The sequence below is a fragment of the Poecilia formosa genome, unplaced genomic scaffold (genome assembly GCF_000485575.1).
Source record: "Poecilia formosa unplaced genomic scaffold, Poecilia_formosa-5.1.2 Scaffold794, whole genome shotgun sequence".
Lineage (NCBI taxonomy): Eukaryota > Metazoa > Chordata > Actinopteri > Cyprinodontiformes > Poeciliidae > Poecilia > Poecilia formosa.
In genome coordinates this window covers 62,837-79,612 of record NW_006800733.1, presented here as the reverse complement: position 1 = coordinate 79,612, position 16,776 = coordinate 62,837, and the positions used below count along the sequence as shown (strand labels likewise).

The 16,776-nt window shown below is 39.9% G+C and overlaps 1 protein-coding gene and 1 long non-coding RNA gene across 4 annotated transcripts in view; one reads left to right on the top strand and one right to left on the bottom strand.

Moving 5' to 3' along the window:
* LOC107834842 (uncharacterized) overlaps window positions 1–16,776 on the top strand; it is a 41,151-nt gene that overhangs the window by 7,796 nt on the left and 16,579 nt on the right. Inside the window, exons 3-4 of the long non-coding RNA XR_001660665.1 lie at window positions 7,426–7,434; window positions 16,631–16,685. This is a non-coding gene — a long non-coding RNA (uncharacterized LOC107834842). The remainder of the gene's footprint in view (window positions 1–7,425; window positions 7,435–16,630; window positions 16,686–16,776) is intronic.
* Window positions 1–16,776, bottom strand: part of ppp6r2a (protein phosphatase 6, regulatory subunit 2a) — a 45,266-nt gene that overhangs the window by 12,243 nt on the left and 16,247 nt on the right. For all 3 annotated transcript variants that reach the window (XM_016666775.1, XM_007543287.2, XM_016666774.1), the window contains 14 exons: window positions 15,789–15,975; window positions 15,559–15,696; window positions 15,396–15,461; window positions 15,180–15,292; window positions 12,275–12,388; window positions 6,468–6,594; window positions 4,240–4,392; window positions 3,884–4,099; window positions 2,719–2,783; window positions 2,514–2,629; window positions 2,340–2,425; window positions 945–1,013; window positions 773–870; window positions 517–574 (listed from right to left, as the gene is read on the bottom strand). In XM_016666775.1, coding sequence (XP_016522261.1) covers window positions 517–574; window positions 773–870; window positions 945–1,013; window positions 2,340–2,425; window positions 2,514–2,629; window positions 2,719–2,783; window positions 3,884–4,099; window positions 4,240–4,392; window positions 6,468–6,594; window positions 12,275–12,388; window positions 15,180–15,292; window positions 15,396–15,461; window positions 15,559–15,696; window positions 15,789–15,975 — 1,606 coding nt within the window. The remainder of the gene's footprint in view (window positions 1–516; window positions 575–772; window positions 871–944; window positions 1,014–2,339; window positions 2,426–2,513; window positions 2,630–2,718; window positions 2,784–3,883; window positions 4,100–4,239; window positions 4,393–6,467; window positions 6,595–12,274; window positions 12,389–15,179; window positions 15,293–15,395; window positions 15,462–15,558; window positions 15,697–15,788; window positions 15,976–16,776) is intronic.

The following is a 16,776-nucleotide window of genomic DNA, read 5'->3' as shown; positions in this document are numbered from 1 at the left end:
CAATTCCTTGTGTCCATCTCAGAAGACTCTTTTTTCCTTGTTTGGCACTTCCTTCAGGTCACTGGTGATACAGGATTTGTTATTGGGGAAACATCTCAACGTCCTGGTGGGGGCGGTGTTATACACACAGAAATGTATAAAGTCAGTCACACATTCATGGTGTGGTTGTCATCACCATATGCATGGCACAGATTATTGCACATTATAACTTCAAAACAGTCATAGAATCATACAGTTTGGCCTAAATTCCTGGTGATGTTGGGGTGACGTTAAAGATTCAGTGGCAGTTATCTCAAACTCTTGACGGTAGTTGTTAGTGAGTTTGGCACAAACTAGTTATTAGGTTTAGGAAACAATTACTTTTTCACATAGGGCCAGGTCAGGTTGGACAGCTTTCTTCTCTTAATGAAATCATTCTTTGAAAACTGTTTTTACTCAAGTTATCTTAAACTTTTGTTGGATAATCTGAAATATACAAGTGTGACAAACAACATTGTGAATAAAAAAAAAACTTACACCATTATCATCAGCATCTAGAGAGAAATTTATTTCAGTAATTCTGTCAAAGGCAGAGCTGTAAGAAGGAAAGAGAATTTTTACATCAGTATCAAGTAGCAAATAATAACAGGAGCAGCATTGCTAAAACAACTGACCACAATGCTACGGACTGAAATGACTCAGAATCTGACATCGGTTCTGATGATTCACAGAAGTCCACAAGGGTAGTCAGTAGATCCGAGATCTCCTGTGAGAAAGTTTGAATGTGCCTTACTTGATATTTTCATCATGCTCACTGAACTCCTCATCGTGGAACCCAAACTGGTCCGCAAAGTTGGCAGTCATCTGTTGGATCTGATAGTCCGAGAAGGTCTGCAGAGAATAGCGAATATGTGATTTCACCAAATAGTGTTTTATTATTGCGATGTTTTACAAGATTTTCCTACCTGTTGCAAAGACATATCATTGGGGAAGTCGTCATCTTCACTGGATGAGTGGATATTGTGGGTGCTTACCTGCAGAACAGAGCACAAGCTCAGTGGCCTCATCTTAAGCCAAAAGACGGTCGCTATGGATTCTTGAGTTTAATTCCTAGACTTTTTTCCCTGAACCTTTTTATGTGCCTTGGTCGTTTCTTGTGTGGCTTTACATTCCCTGCCACTGAGTGGCTTCTCTTCTAGTGGTGTTGCTGCAACATGGGGTGGCTCTCTGCTCTCCGCAAAAAACTGAGCCAAAAATGCCACTAAAAACTGTAAAATCATACAGTTTAGTGTGCATTAGGAGCACACTATCTGATTGTGGTTATGACTTAAAAGCCATAGACTGCCATGCCAAACACTGGCAATTTGTATAGAGGTTAAGCTCTAAAACTGAATTAAAATTGCTTTACAGAGCAAGTTTGTAACAATCATACATCTTTAACAATAAGAGTCTGTAGATGGGTCTCATAGAAGCCTGTCTGCTCCATTCAACTTTAGAACTGGTCAATGATCACCAATGCCAGGGAACTGTCATTGCTCCAATTTGTATTTTACAACATATTATATTAACCTTTATTTAATTATTCTTTGGGATCAAGGAAGCATTTTTGAATTTGAATAAACATTGAAAAATTATTTAACTTCACGAGTCAATTGAAAAAAAAAACTGCTTTGAAGACAATGTTAAACATTCCGTCTCCATAAGCAGGGATCGGCATAAGCAGAAGTCTGTGCTTCCTCTAATTAAATACTTTCAATGAGGTTGACCAGAAAGAGGGGGGCTGAAACAAATTGCTCATGTTATTTAACCAGTAATAAATACTAAACAGAAAAAACTGCTCCAGAAAACTATAATGGGTCCTGGAAAAGGTTACTGCAGTGGAAACAAACCTAGCATAGCTTAAGCAAATCTAAGTGAAGCAATGAAAATACTCTGCACTAATCAAATACAGAACATTTAACATTATGTTAGGAAATCTATCCACTTAAACTGAATGGTAAACTTCTTGCAGGGCAAATACCTTCAGCTGGGTCTGTGTGAACGCAAGCTGCCAAGTGGATTCTCTGGCAAAACCCATCCATATTCTTTGTAATTAATAATTAGTCACACAGGTGGGATATATTTTTATTCATCTTGTGGGTTATTAAGTACTTTTTCTTTCAATAGTGATTCCAGTAGTTGAAAAGCTTGTTACTGCTCATCTGGACTCTCTGTTGGACTGCATGGTCTATCGCTGCTGTTATCACAACTAAAGTCAACCAGAAAGGGCTTAAAGAACAGAAGAGAGGGAGTAATGAGGGCCTATTCAAAGTATTTTATTGAAATGGGAAAAAAGTGTGTTCATTTGAAAGATGCCTCACCAGCTCTACTGTATTCTTTCTGTTGGTTTCTCTGAGGGTTTCATCGACGAAGCTCTCCCAGCGACCCCTGCAGTCTTCTGGCAACTCTGAGGTAAAATCAACCCATATACAGATGTTTATTTTTGATAAACGTTTAATCTAGACTGACAACTCATTGGATGGTAGAAGCTTCACCTTTGATAAGGTCTGTGATTTGGGCCTGTACTGGTCCCTTTTCCAGGTTTTGGACCACCATGTTGGCTATCCTGGTCAGATGACCCATGTTGCCTCTTCTGGTGCCACCCTCAGCCCTAACAGTGACATAAACATAAGGAATGTAATACAACTCTACATATTTATCCCAAGTTAAATATCTTAAGGATAAATAAAAGTTTCTCACTGTATTTGATCATTCTCCTCCCAGGCATTCAGGATCCTCTGAACAAGCTGACACTTCTGGAAAAGCTGAGGGTCAAACACAAATACAAAAATTATCCTGTGGGGACAGAAGCAGGACTGGATATTGTTATGAACTTCACAATTTGATTTGATTGAGATTAGATATTGATTTAAATATTGACTTAAATAAATTTTATTTAAATGGAACAGTGCCTATTAATGAAAGTATGATATTGTCATAAATACACCAGATTTAGCTAGGTGTTAATGTCTATAACACCTAGGCAATAAAGCAAATAGCACAACATATGAAAATAGAAATAATACAATTTTCAAATAAAAATAAGGAATACAGTAAAATTTATATATATATATATCTATATATATATATATATAGAGAGAGAGAGAGAGAGAGAAAGGGAGAGAGAGAGAGACTTTGGAAAGCCTATTTTAAGACGACCATTTCCTGCCCATAAGAATAGCCATGGTGTATACATTACTTAAACAGTGTACATTAACATTTTTGAGCAGTAAATATCTAAAAACAAAAGAGTAGTAAAATAATACTTATGCTAAATTTGAAATATAAAAGTTAGAATGTAGAAGTACCTAATTCACCGTTAACCATATTTGAGCAATACTGACATTCTGGCCCACACTCTTCACCTGTAGGTAGTGGTAATGGACACCAAATAGCCGTTTACCCACCGTCAAACTCAAAAAGAAGATTACAACTTTGCATCAAACTGTTTTAGAAATGACACTGAGCATATCAGCAGCAGGCAGTCGTAATGACAGTCACTTCTGTGCCACACTGGCAGGTCTACTATGGATGACTAGCAGCAAAGACATGGCGCTAGGTGCTAAGTTAACTCATCACTTTCTGCTAGAATTTATTCCACTGTCAGGAAGTGTGGGAAACGTAGCAAGTGGTGCGCTCAACTATGAAATGTCAAACATCCCAGGACAGTCTGTATGGCTCACTAAAGTGTTGCTCACAATCCCACAAACCCACAGGGCAGGAAATCTAATAGATTCACAGGATTTCCCAAATCAGTGTTGAATTGGAGCAAAATTAATAGCATTGCATTGATGAATCAATATTTTTATCCATCCCTAGACAGAACTAACAAATCTTGGATTTTAGCCCATTTTATGTCACTTACATGTGTCACAAGGGGATTATGGACAGAGTTTTCTGGGTCGCTTGTGTCCTTCTGCTCTACCTCCCCCTCAGCGCTGGATGCCGATGGATCCCCGTCATGGTTCTGTAGGCCCAGGCCAGGCCGCTCCTCTGATGAAGGATGGTTCAGAATGGCTGCCACACACAGCTCCACTTGAAGGTGCAAAAAGTTATTCCAGGTATATTTGAAGAACAGATCCTATCCAAGAAGCAAAAACCATCCAAGTTAATCTGCTACATGATCAAAAAGTGCAGACAGCTAAGCATTAACTACTGGAAATGACCAGTGCTAAGGCATTTCATTTATCATGAAAAGTTGCAGTGTAAAGTGTGGCCTACCAGTAGTAGGTCCATGGTGGCAAGATTGCAGAGCTCTCGACAGATGCTGGGTGCACTGGTCTGCAGCAGGGCAGCCACCAGCCGGGCCACATGAAGGCGGGCATTCCCCAGGGGCTGCTCCAGAATGCCAACAGTCATCAATATTGCACTTTTCTGTGGAGACAAAAATCAAAACTGGTTTAAACTTATAAAGGATACTTATTTATTTCAATCTAGACTAAAATTGTGCAACAGTCTTAGTGCAGCTGATAGGCCGTAGACTAAAGAAAGATTGAAATAGTTGTCTGCGATTCCTTTAGTTAAATGTTGCTACCAAGTTTGGCAGACCAACTTATTTAAGGCATAACCTGTAAAAACATTGATATTCAGCTTGACTGGCTGGAGCTTAATGTGCTTGTGTCTACAGGTACATCTAAAAAACTTAGATTGTCCTGAAAAAGTTCAATATTTTTGTCGCCCATTTTAGAATGTGATACTCGTATAGATTCATTCACGGAGTGCAAAAATTTCAAGCATCTATTTAATGTATTTTTTATTACTATAAAATTCAGAATCTCAGAAAATCAAGAACATGAACATCAGGTTTCTACGTTATTAATACTTGGTTGGGATTCCATCCAGCCATTTTCTTTACACCCTTGTCCCTTAGTGGGGTCGGGAGGGTTGCTGGTGCCTATCTCCAGCTAACATTCCGGGCGAGAGGCAAGGTACACCCTGGACAGGTCGCCAGTCTGTCACAGGGCAACACAGAGACACACAACCATGCACACAAACACTCACACCTAGGGGCAATTTGGAGAGGCCAATTAACCTGACAGTCACATGTTTTTGGACTGTGGGAGGAAATCAGAGTACTCGGAGAAAACCCACACATGCACAGGGAGAACATGCAAACTCCATGCAGAAAGACCGGGGCCGGGAATGGAACCCAGAACCTTCTTGCTGCAAGGCAACAGCTCTACCAACTGCGCCACTGTGCAGCCTTGGTTGGGATTCCTCTTGCATGAATTACTTCTTCAATGCAGCATGGCATGAAGGTGATCATCCTGTAGATCTGCTGAGGTGTAATGGCCCAGGATGTTTTGGTAACCACCGTCAGGTAATTTGCCTTCTTGGTTCTGATGTCTCTCATCCTTCTCTTGACAATACTCCACAGATTACCAACTTCTTTAGGGTTGGTAAGTCATGAACAGGAACACCATAATCATTGGACCAGCTTTCCAGCAGTACTTGGCAGTGTGGGCTGGTGCCAAGTCCTACTGGGAAATAAAATTAGCATCTCTAGGAAGGAAATATGACAAATTCTTTACTAAGAAATTTCCTGGTAGATGATTTAATGGACTTCAGCAAACCCCGTGGACCAGAACCAGCAGATGACATGATGCCTCAAACCATCACTGATTGAAACCTCATTCTGGACTTCAGCAACCTAGTTTCTGGTCCTCTACACTCTTCCTCCAGTCTCTGGGACCTAGATTTCCAAATTAAATATAAACTTCAAGAGACTTTCATGTGAAAACAGAACCATTTGTCCACAGTTCTGACCATTTATTTGTCTCCTTGGCCCAGGTAAGATGCTTCTGACTTTGTCTCTGGTTCAGGACTGGCTTGATATGAGGAATGCAACAGTCGTAGCCCATGTGTACGTAGTGCATCTTGATGTTCTAACTCCAATCTTGGGCCACTCTTTGAGGAGCTCCACTTCAATTATTAAATAAATTCTGCTTGACACTGCAGCATATCTGTGGTTACCCGTGGTGCTGCTGATCCTTTTTTTTCTACCATACTGTTTTCTTCAACTCAATTTTCCACTGATCTGCTTAATGATTCAGAATGTGTAACCATTAAGCACTTTATAAACAATCAGCATCTTTAAAAAGGACCTGCTGTGGATTCCCACTCCTGTGGAGGGAGTCAATGACTGTCTATTGGACAACTGAAGTCACCAGTCTTCCAAACAATGACATGGAATTTATTGATTAAAAAAAATCTTTGTTACTGACTATGTAATATTTATATTCTCTAAGGTAGCAAAGTTTAGGTTTTCAATGTCTACTAGCCATAATCATCTACAATTCCAAGACATAAAGGCCTGAAATATTTCCTTCTGCGTTTAATGAGTCTATACAAGATATGAATTTCACGTTCTGAAATACAAAAAAAAAATATTGAACTGTTTCATGACAATCCAATTTTTTTTCAGATGGAGCTGTAATTGTTCTCTTTACCTTAGGGGGATCCAGAAGAAGCTGCTGGAAGTCTTTTAAATGGGGCTCAATGGCATTTAAAATACTGCTGTTGACAGTGTAAGACCTTTCGTAACCCTGAGAATACAGTTCCATTAACCCTTCCAACCTTGAAGAAACAAAAATAGAAGAAATACAAAATCAGTTAATGTCACCACATGCATTTAAAATTAAAGCAGGCTTGTTTTCGTTTCTCTGAAAAGGCTTTGAAGAAAATGTTCTCTGAAAATACTGAAAGCAGAAGTTTGGGACTACTATGAGGGAATTTTTCTGCCATAATTCAAGAGCACACATTTTCAGTTTGAAAGCAGGATTAAATGTCTTTCTTCTTAAAACTTGTAATCTCTGTTCTCAAACCTTTCTTCTCACACTCTTGTAGCAGAACTCTGCTCACTTACAAAACATTCTCTGCTTGCGTTTGGAACAAAATTGCACCATCATCTGGCAGCATCTCAGCCAATAGAATGAAAGTGTTGTACTGGGTGCGTTTGTGTGGCAACTATCAATTATAGCAACCTCCGCCACCGACTGGATGTAGGGGAAACAACGACCTCAGCTTTCTGCTCCGTGTTACACTAAAACATCCGCTAGTTTCTGATCACTAACAGCCTTCTGAGCAACCGTGTTACAACATAGTCACGACATGATAGCTACCTATCTAAATATATATATTTAGATGTATCTAAAGATATACCTATTTATCTAAATAGATAAATATATTTATATCTATATAAATAAATACATATAAATACACTATATTTATATGTGGATAAATATAGATCTGTATAGATATCATGTCGTGACTATGTTGTAACACTGTTGATCAGAAGGCTGTTAGTGATCAGAAGCTGGCAGATGTTTAGTGTAACACAAAGCAGAAAGCTGAGGTCTTTGTTTCTCCCTACATCCAGTGGTTGGCGCAGGTTGCTACAATTGATAGTAGCCACTAGTGTTGCAGTCAAGACCACCTAACCCGAGACCAAGTCAAGACCAAGACCACAGTGTATGGAGACAGAGATAAGACCAAGACTTTTAGGGTCCAAGACCAAGTCGAGACCAAGACAGAGACCGAGTCAAAAAACAAGACCAGCACCCTACATAACAAAATGTGAAATATGATAAAAATTGCTTCTTAAATGAATCCGAGATCCACATTCCCATAAAAACACCTAGATATTAAACACTTTGAACTGAAATTAATTTAACCAATATCATTATCAATTCAAACTCTTCTTCATTCTGCTTTGCTTCCATCTCTGTGCCACAATCCGGAGGTCTCGTGCCATCTCTAAAAGGATAACAGCACTGTCCACACCATTAAGGCAATAGCAATTAAGGCAATGCCCCAATGGCAAACAATGCTCAACTATGAACACTGACCAAGGATTAACAAGCAAGAAGTAGCCAAGCACAAGGCACTGACTGTTCTCACTCCCTTTCCCACTGCAATAAGCCAGGCAGCACAGTGCTGTAATATCTGCCACCATGACACGTGACGAAAACAATCAAAGAGCAATGAGTATGCTCTGTGTGCTCTTCTGTTCTTGTGTTTTATACATTCACTAATTAAATAAATATCAATGTATATAATTAAATAAAATAATAACTTCAGTGTACACAGAGCACTACAAGAACAAAGAACAACTCTCAGTGAGGGTCCAGTCCTATCTTCTTAGTAAAGAGCCGTTCAGAAGAATTGGATATTTGGGAATGTCACATCACTGTACTGCAGACTTTGGTCACAGCATTGTCCCATATATGCAACACGTCAGTCAACACCAGTGCAGTGAGTGACAGCTTTTTTTCATACAATTTGTCCCTGGACAGCTAGCTTTGTTAACATCACGACTACATAGCTTACCTTTCTTTGAGCTTCTTTTCTAAGTTACGATAAAAGTTAAACGTAGTCCCCACTATCTGTAAAAGCAAAGAGCTGCTGAATTTACATATCGCCATATCTTATGATTTATATAGCAGGATTCTATCGCTGATGATTAGACAGACATCTGCCGCTCAGAGACAACATCTGCGCATGTCTTGGAGCGCCGGCTGTGAGTGAAAGGGGGAAGCGACGTGTGACAGCGATAACAGAAACACAATTAGTAAGTCACGTTATTGCTTGTTTTTAATTAGTATGTTTTGCATAGATGTTAACAAATAAACTGGACAATATGCTGGCAGTTAAGTGATAATTTTAAAGTTGTGATCTTGACCGATCTTTGAAATAAAGTCCCGAGTCCTCAACGACAGAGACTGAGATAAGACTGAGACTAAATGTGGTCGAGTCCGAGACGAGACCATCAGAAAGTGGTCTTGAGACCAGTCTCGAGTATTACAACATTAGTAGCCACTCAGGCATGGTCGCAAGAAAGAACAAACTCACCCAGTACAACAATTTCATTCTACTGGCTGAGAGGTTGCCAGGCGACGGTGTATTTTTTTTGTTCCAAAAGCAAGCAGAAAATATTTTGTAAGCAAACAGAGAGTTCTACAAGAGCGTCAGGAGAACAAACATTACTAGTTTTGAGAAGAAAGACATTAATCCTGCTTTCAAAATGAAAATGTAAGTAAAAGTATTAAAAGTTTTGAGAACAAAAGACAAGTAATCCAGACTGAAAATGTGTGCTCTCAAATTATGGTAGAAAAATTCCCCCATAGACTACATTTAATGAAGTATTGCAAATAAGTTCAACAGCTTTCTGTATTTGAATGGAAAACATGTAAAAACACTGATGTTTAGCAGAGGTGACTGGCTCTAAATGTCTGATGGAAGTTCATTTCTTTTGTAAACTTGAAATACAACAGCGGAGGAGAGTATAAAAAAATGCACCGGATATTCAGCCAGTGAGGGATGGAATCAATAAATGGAAAATAGTAGATGCACATACACTTACTGGTCATCAAAGTGAAACAGAAAAAAAATATATACCATTTTATCACATCACATTACATTCCTTCAGTTGGGAGAACATATAGTGAAATGTAGGATTCTGGGAAAAAGTGACTCTTTGAATGTATTTGGGAATTGCTTTGACAAACACCAGTTACCAGTTCAGAAAATATCTTATTAAAAGAACTTATTCATTGTTCCTTTTGGTGATTCACACGTGCTCACAATAATGTGTACCAACATATCAAAAGTAAAACAAATTGAAACCAATGTCACTGTATAACTCTGACGTATTGTTGGTGAGTTGACTTCTTTTATTAATTGTTACGCCAAACACTTCTCTGTGTTTGGTGTAAAAGAGTTCAGGCTCTTTAACGCCAAACACAGATGACACAAAAGGTGCAGCAGCACAACCTGGTGGATTCCTACAGGTACTTTATGGTAGTGCCTGCTTTCAGTGCGATTAGTTTAAACTGCAAGTATGTAACTTATAAAATATATTTTTACATATTTGTTCAAGCTATCACTATATCATGACAGTATTGCATGAGACACAATCTGTGAAGAAAAAAAATAAAAAATAAAAATCAAGCTCCACTGCCTTCTCCCAGTGCCATCTAAAAACAACCAATCAGAGCCAGGAGGAGGGTCTGAGTCAAGAATGGAAATCAAAAAAAAAAAAAATTATCAGCTACTCAGATATTTCACCAGCCACTATTTTTTTCTTTTTTCTTTTATTTACAAACCCTATCAGTACAAACAAATGATATTAAACATGATTTATTCTTAACTCTAAGAAAACCGGTTTACTGACACTAAACCAATACAGACTAATTTAACTTGCCGTATTTTCCGCACTATAAGGCGCACCTAAAAACCTTCCATTTCCTCAAAAGCCGACAGTGCGCCTTATAATCCGGTGCGCCTTATGTATGGATCAATATTGAGCCACAACAGGTCTAGCAACTACAGTAAGCAGCTGCCGACTTCATTTTCACCCGTAGAAGAAGAAGCGCGTGGTGCATGCTGGGATACTTGTCAGAATGCTGGTTTGTAATCTATTAATAAAGTTTGACTGACCTATCTACCTACCGACCGTCTAGAACAGGGGTGGGCAATCCTGGTCCTGGGGGGCCGGTGTCCTGCAACTCTTAGATGTCTCCCTGGTCCAACACACTTGAATCCAATAGCTGAATCACCTCCAACGTGCAGTCAGGTTCTCCAGAGTCCTGCTATTGACCTCATTATTTGACTCGGGTGTGTTGAAGTTGAGACACATCTTAAAGTTGCAGGAGACCGGCCCTCGAGGCCTGGAGTTGCCCACCCTTGGTCTAGAATCAGGTCATCTGCAGGTCATTTAACACCACGTTCTCCAAAAACATGCTGTGCGCGAACGGAGAAGGGTGATCATCGTCTGGCCACGCACCGGCCCAGTCGCGGAAGACTCTCCTCGCTGACCGGAGTCGGACTGTTTTGTTGACATTCCCTTTAGTGCAGCTCCATCTAGTGGATGCATAACGTAACTCCAGTCTCTACTGTGGCGTCTATTCTATGTGCCTTATAATGCGGTGCGCCTTATATATGATATATGGAAAAAGTTTTAAAATAGGCCATTCATTGAAGGTGCGCCTTATAATCCGGTGTGCCTTATAGTGCGGAAAATACGGTAATAAAGCATAGGCTGGCAGCAGCTAATCTGACCTCTTCCTTAATCTGTCCCTGGTCATAGCTCTCTCATCATCCTCCTGCGATAACAACAAATCCCCTGAATTACTAATTCCCCCTCCTTCTCTGCTCTTGGATATGCCCCAGCAGTCAGTTTGTGTGGTAAACACATCAGTTAGTTTAACACATTTTTCTGAGTGGGCTTAGGTGCTTTTTAGCTTTTGGTGTTGCAGTTTTGCTGACCGGCTTGTCAGGAATTCGCTCACTTCTCTCAAAGTCTAGTTAACTAAAACTTTGCAAGAGAAGAGAGAGGCGGGCCATGGAGGACTGAGAGGTTTCACTGGGTAAGGCCCAATGTCCATCAATAAAATCAACCAGCAGGCTGTTGTGGTTGATAAAAATATATTTTAATATACTTCTTTGTTAAAATATGACAGCCATGAGCGGCCCCATATATGTGTATCAGTCTAAATGCCAGACGGCCACTCCTCCCCTGAATGGGAGTTCAAACTGAACACAGGGTTTTTTTTCTGTTCAAATTGTCAAACTGACACAGTGGCGGGTGCACTGCTCAAATTCACAAGCCACTTCATATTTTTACCCACATTTGGCCAGTGGGGCTGGTGCTAGTTTCCACCCCAGATCTTAGTGCTGTCAATCATGATTGTGTACACACTGCACAGTTTTTCTGGAACAGTAAGATGTTTCTCCGCCATTAGCACATTGGGCAGCACGTACATTAAGGAGGTTGGCATCCCTAATGCCTTCCTTCTGGATCTGATTGGTAGTTTTTGACAAGGAGTGGTATATTTCTGCAGACAGCAATAGTAGTACTGGGAAAAGGCAGAGATCGATTTTTTTTTTCACAAATTATCTATCTCATGTTACACTGTCATGATATGGTGACAGTTTTAACAAATATGTAATAAATAAATCTTATTTGTATAAAAGTTATATTTTGCAGTTTTAAAAGTACATGTATTGCAGCTTCAAGGCATTAACCTGGACTTTAAATTTTGCGCCGTGTAATCTAACGTGTGAGATGTGGGGACAAATAATTCTCTTCCTTTTAACTTTCAACTGATAAAATATCTAATCCTGACAGCTGAGTAATAGAGCATAATTTCAAAGACATAGCTGGTCAAGTCTGGTTTGGTAGCAAAAAAGGGTACCACTAAACAAGAGGTGGATAATAATCTCATGGCTGCTTGATGGGAATGGACGTAGTACTCACCCAGACCTTCTGGTCTCCAATAAGGTAAGTAGCACTTGAGTTCCATTAACAATGGAGGCCTCACTCTTCTCCCCCTCAAACATATTCTTGAGAAGCCCTGTTACAGTTTCCTGCCTGGAAAACATGGAAATAGCAGGCAAAAAAAAGCAAGCATACAGCACAAGTCTTTCATCGGTTCCTGTAGCATAAGGAACTATTCTGATATAAATACATAAGAATTATCTGAAGAAAAACTACTGTTCAACAGGCTTCACTTAGAGAATTAACTTTACCCTTCCTTTTACATCTGTAGCTATAAGTATACCGTAAAGCAGGGGTGAAAGTAGTTTTAAGTTCTTGGGGGTACTATGACGCGTGTGTATGTGTGTGTGTGTGCGTTTGTTTGTAATACCTTGTGGGGACGATTTTCCTGACATATACTATGTTGTGGGGACCAATTGCTCCTCGTGGGGACTGGAGCCTGGTCCCCACGAGGGGAAACGCTGTTTTTGGGTCAGGGGTCAGAGTTAGGACTAAGGTATGAATTGAGTTTTGGTTAGGGTTAGGTATGTGATGGTTAGGGTTAGGAAAAGGGTAAAGGTCAGGTTTAGGCTGTAGAAATTAATGGAAGTCAATGGAAAGTCCCCACAAAGATAGCAACACAAACGTGTGTGTGTGTGTGTTTGCGAAGCGATAAAAGCTGGGTAGCTTTTGAATTGCTACAAAATAAAGCTGAATTTCTCTCAGCCCACTGGCTGCAATGTTGACACCTTGAGATGCAATGAAACCTAAATTCTGAACATCATGGCATGGAGTGGATCCCAGTTTTCCATGTCTGGCATATAACCATTCATTTTAGCTTTTAAACTGGTTCTATTGATCCTGTGTCCAGACAGAGGGATAATCAGTAGCCTAGCATCATGACCTGTTTGTTCTGAAGATCCTGCAGCTTCCACTTCTCTTCCTAACATGGCGCCTCCTCACCCTGACTCTCATACTGATAGGAGGAACCACAGAGCTCTGTTAGGTTAAAAGCTCATCTTCTGAACTTGGGATATTTTCCTCCAACAGGTTCCAGAGGAATCACCTCAAACCAGACGTTGAACTGGATTTTATTTCAATGTCATTTGTGAATGTTAGAGCCTCATTTTCAACAGTGGAGCTGTAAAGGCTGAAAAAAGTTGTTATTTTGGAGAAAGTCTCATCAACATTAATATTTCCACTAAATGGGAGGAAAAAAAATAGTTTGATAAAGGAAAAGCCTCTCAGACTCCGAGCTCAAAGCAAGATGCCAGAGAGCACCAAACTATTTTTTTAGACAACTAATTTTTAATTTCACATAATTATCACAGTAGAAGCCATTTGTTTGTTAAATACTTAAACATATTTACCGTGTTTGATGTTTGTTGTAAATGACGTATACTCACAGACAAACGAGTATACGTCGTTTGTCTGTGACGACGTATACTCGACGTTTCTGAACTGAATGTTCAGAAACGTTCAGTGGCTGTAAAGCGCCACAGCAAAGGTAAACAAAGGTAAAACAACCTGAACAGGTGATCAACTCAAAACCACCTTTTTACTCTCTCTCTCTCTTTGTCATTGAAGCACACCCGTTGCCGTGGCAACCGCCTGCCCCCCCTCTCCCCCCGCAAGTGGAGCAAAGATTACGTTAAAAACATAACGTTCAATCTGTTATGATATCAGGTTTTCAGGCTTGATATTTATTTTGCGATTATTAATAAGTGCTTCCATGAATGCAGGGGTTGTTGGTTAGTTAATTTTAAACTCCTGCTCTGCTAGTTATTTAGGTAATGGAAGCGAAACGCACAGCATTGCACACCTTGTTGAAACAATAATTACAGAGAATATTATTTTTATTGGGTCATTAATTTGAATACGTTTTGTTGATTATTTTTTTGTTGTTCTTTAATAAAGTTACGAACGTTTTGATAAGCGAGTCAGAGGAGATTGTGCTGGTCTCAGCATCCTGGTGGCGTTTAGTTTGTCACCTACCGCCGAGATCGACTCTGTCAGGTGTGGTGGTTGCGAGGTGGTGATGAGAGACGCAGAGACCCAGGTTGTGATAAAGATGATGATAGATTTATTGAAGAAAGCTCAACAGTCCAGAACAGGCAGCACGGCAGAGAGTTAGCACACAGCTAATTACCGGAAGCAACTGAAAAACTAAGGACTCAAAAAGAGAGCTAAACCAACACAGGACTTTACAGTTCTACTGTGATGGCAGGCAGACAAATGACATATGATGTATGTTTGACAAGGACCCGACAAGAGACAGAGACAACAGGTGGACTTAAATACACACGGGGTAATCAAGGGAACGACACACACCTGGGAACAATCAAGGGCTGACAGGACAACACAGAGACTCAGGGAAACAGGACTAACACAGAAAATTCCAAAATAACTAAACAGAAATACATGGATCATGACAGACTCAAAACCTTCCGCAATCGATGTATTGCACCCCTGCTCTAGTAAAGCACGAACAGTTCAGAAATAATATGAAATGGGGAAAAAAATCTATTTATTAACTGATCAAGTCGTGTTTTAGATTGTTCTTGAAAAACTAATTAGTCACGGCTGAAGGGTGCACTTTTACAGCAGACAGTCGCTCCTCTCTCTTGCAGGTACTGCTAAATCTTTTAAGGGTACACAGTACCCGACCGTACCTGCCTACCTTCACCCCTGCCGTAAACAAGCTTTTTAAAATGACACTAAAAAGGATTCAAGGCACACAGAGAGATATGTTACCAGTAATTTTTTTATGTTTTATGATTCCTGAGAATAATCATACCCAGGCTTTTTAATTTATATCTGGAGATCAGTATTGACATACTTTGGTTTGTTTGTGCTTGCAATGGTTGATTTTGTTCTATGAAACTAACAGTCATTCAAAACTTACGACTCCAGTACAGTCAATAGTGGGTCACACTCCACATTATCAGGCATCTGATTGGCCTGATCTCGACTAAGGCGGATGATATCACAAAGTGTCTGGGACGCATTTGATTGTCTCTGAAAATAAAAACAATTCATTCATTTCAGAGAGGAATGTTTCAGTTAATACTAAAGTACTAAGTGGTAGTAAAACCGAGTAGGTCCAGCTGAGATGACATACTTCTTCATCATTGCCAGTATGAATAAGTTCTATGAGTCTCTGTACCAGCTTTTCCTCATTTAGCCACTGAAAAAGGACAAAATGCTTTCAGAAATTGTTCTGAAGACTTTTAAATGGCAAGCGTTTAAAAAGAGAAAAGAACAAATACTTTTTGGTAACTTACATGAAGCACTTCCTGCCTTAAAAGCGCAGGTTCCACACAACTGATAAGGCGAAGAAGCAAGTCCATCATGGCAGAGGCATCAATGTGTTTAAGCACCAAACCAATAAAGCCTTCCTTTTTCTTTAAAAATGTGATAACCTGAAAAAAACATAATGGAAATTTATTAGAATTTTCGTGGTGACCAAAACAATCGATTCTAAGCTGAATTCTTAGATTTTTTTTTAATGAACCTGTTCTGTTTTCCTGGCAATCAGATTGCCAATGGTTTTACTGAAGAAGCTGGCGAGTAAAGGATTAAGAGGCGGCTCGTTATCCAGGAATTTGTAGAGCGTCTCAAGGAGAGATTCATCCCCACCGAGCTTATCATTTATAATGGACACGTCTGAGGTCAGGAGCTCACAAGCTATATTTGGAAACCTTCCAAGACAAAATCATGACAGTCAGAATACTTGTTTGTACAACAAAAACAGAATGGAAGTATTTTCTTGTAATAAATTAAATCAAATATTACATAAAAATAAGGAGTTTTTTTTATAGGAAAAAGTCAACTGATTTCAGAAATGAAATTCAAAGAGGGAAATTCATATTTTATACAGATACACTTGAAATTACTCATAGAGGCTTATGGATGACCAGCACCCGTGCCAACCAGAGGTGGGTCCTCTGCACTATTCTTCTCCTCAGTTGAAGAACAGTGCAGTTAACCAGCTCTGGTTAACTAAGTCCATTGTTATTGATCTGATCAGGGACAGTGATAAGTGGATGGACAAACATGAGTAGGATTTAGCTCGTCTACTGGAACAGTCAGAACTGTCTGGGGTGTGACCCGCTCAAAACTGTGGCAATGATGTTGATTTCTGGAAAACTCCCTGCACACAGCTTCTGGGTTGACCAGCACATTCATTCATATAGCTGACTGTATAGCACAGTGGGTAAGACACCAGTCTACCACCCGGGAGACCGGGGTTCGAATCCAGGCTGGGGCAAGTTACAACAGTAACTGGTATGAAAAACTGGTGCTGTCCAGTTTTTCATACCCGAGACTCTTTCTTGGACAATGACCAAGAAAGAGTGCATTGCTGTTGTGGGACGCCTCCCTTTCCCATATGCCTTTCCAGTATTGTTCAGTCTCCAGCCTTGGTGGGTCTGCTCTGGGCATCTGGCTGTACTTCTTAGGTACTGGTCTTTTCATTGCACCTCTTTGGAGCTCTGACAGTT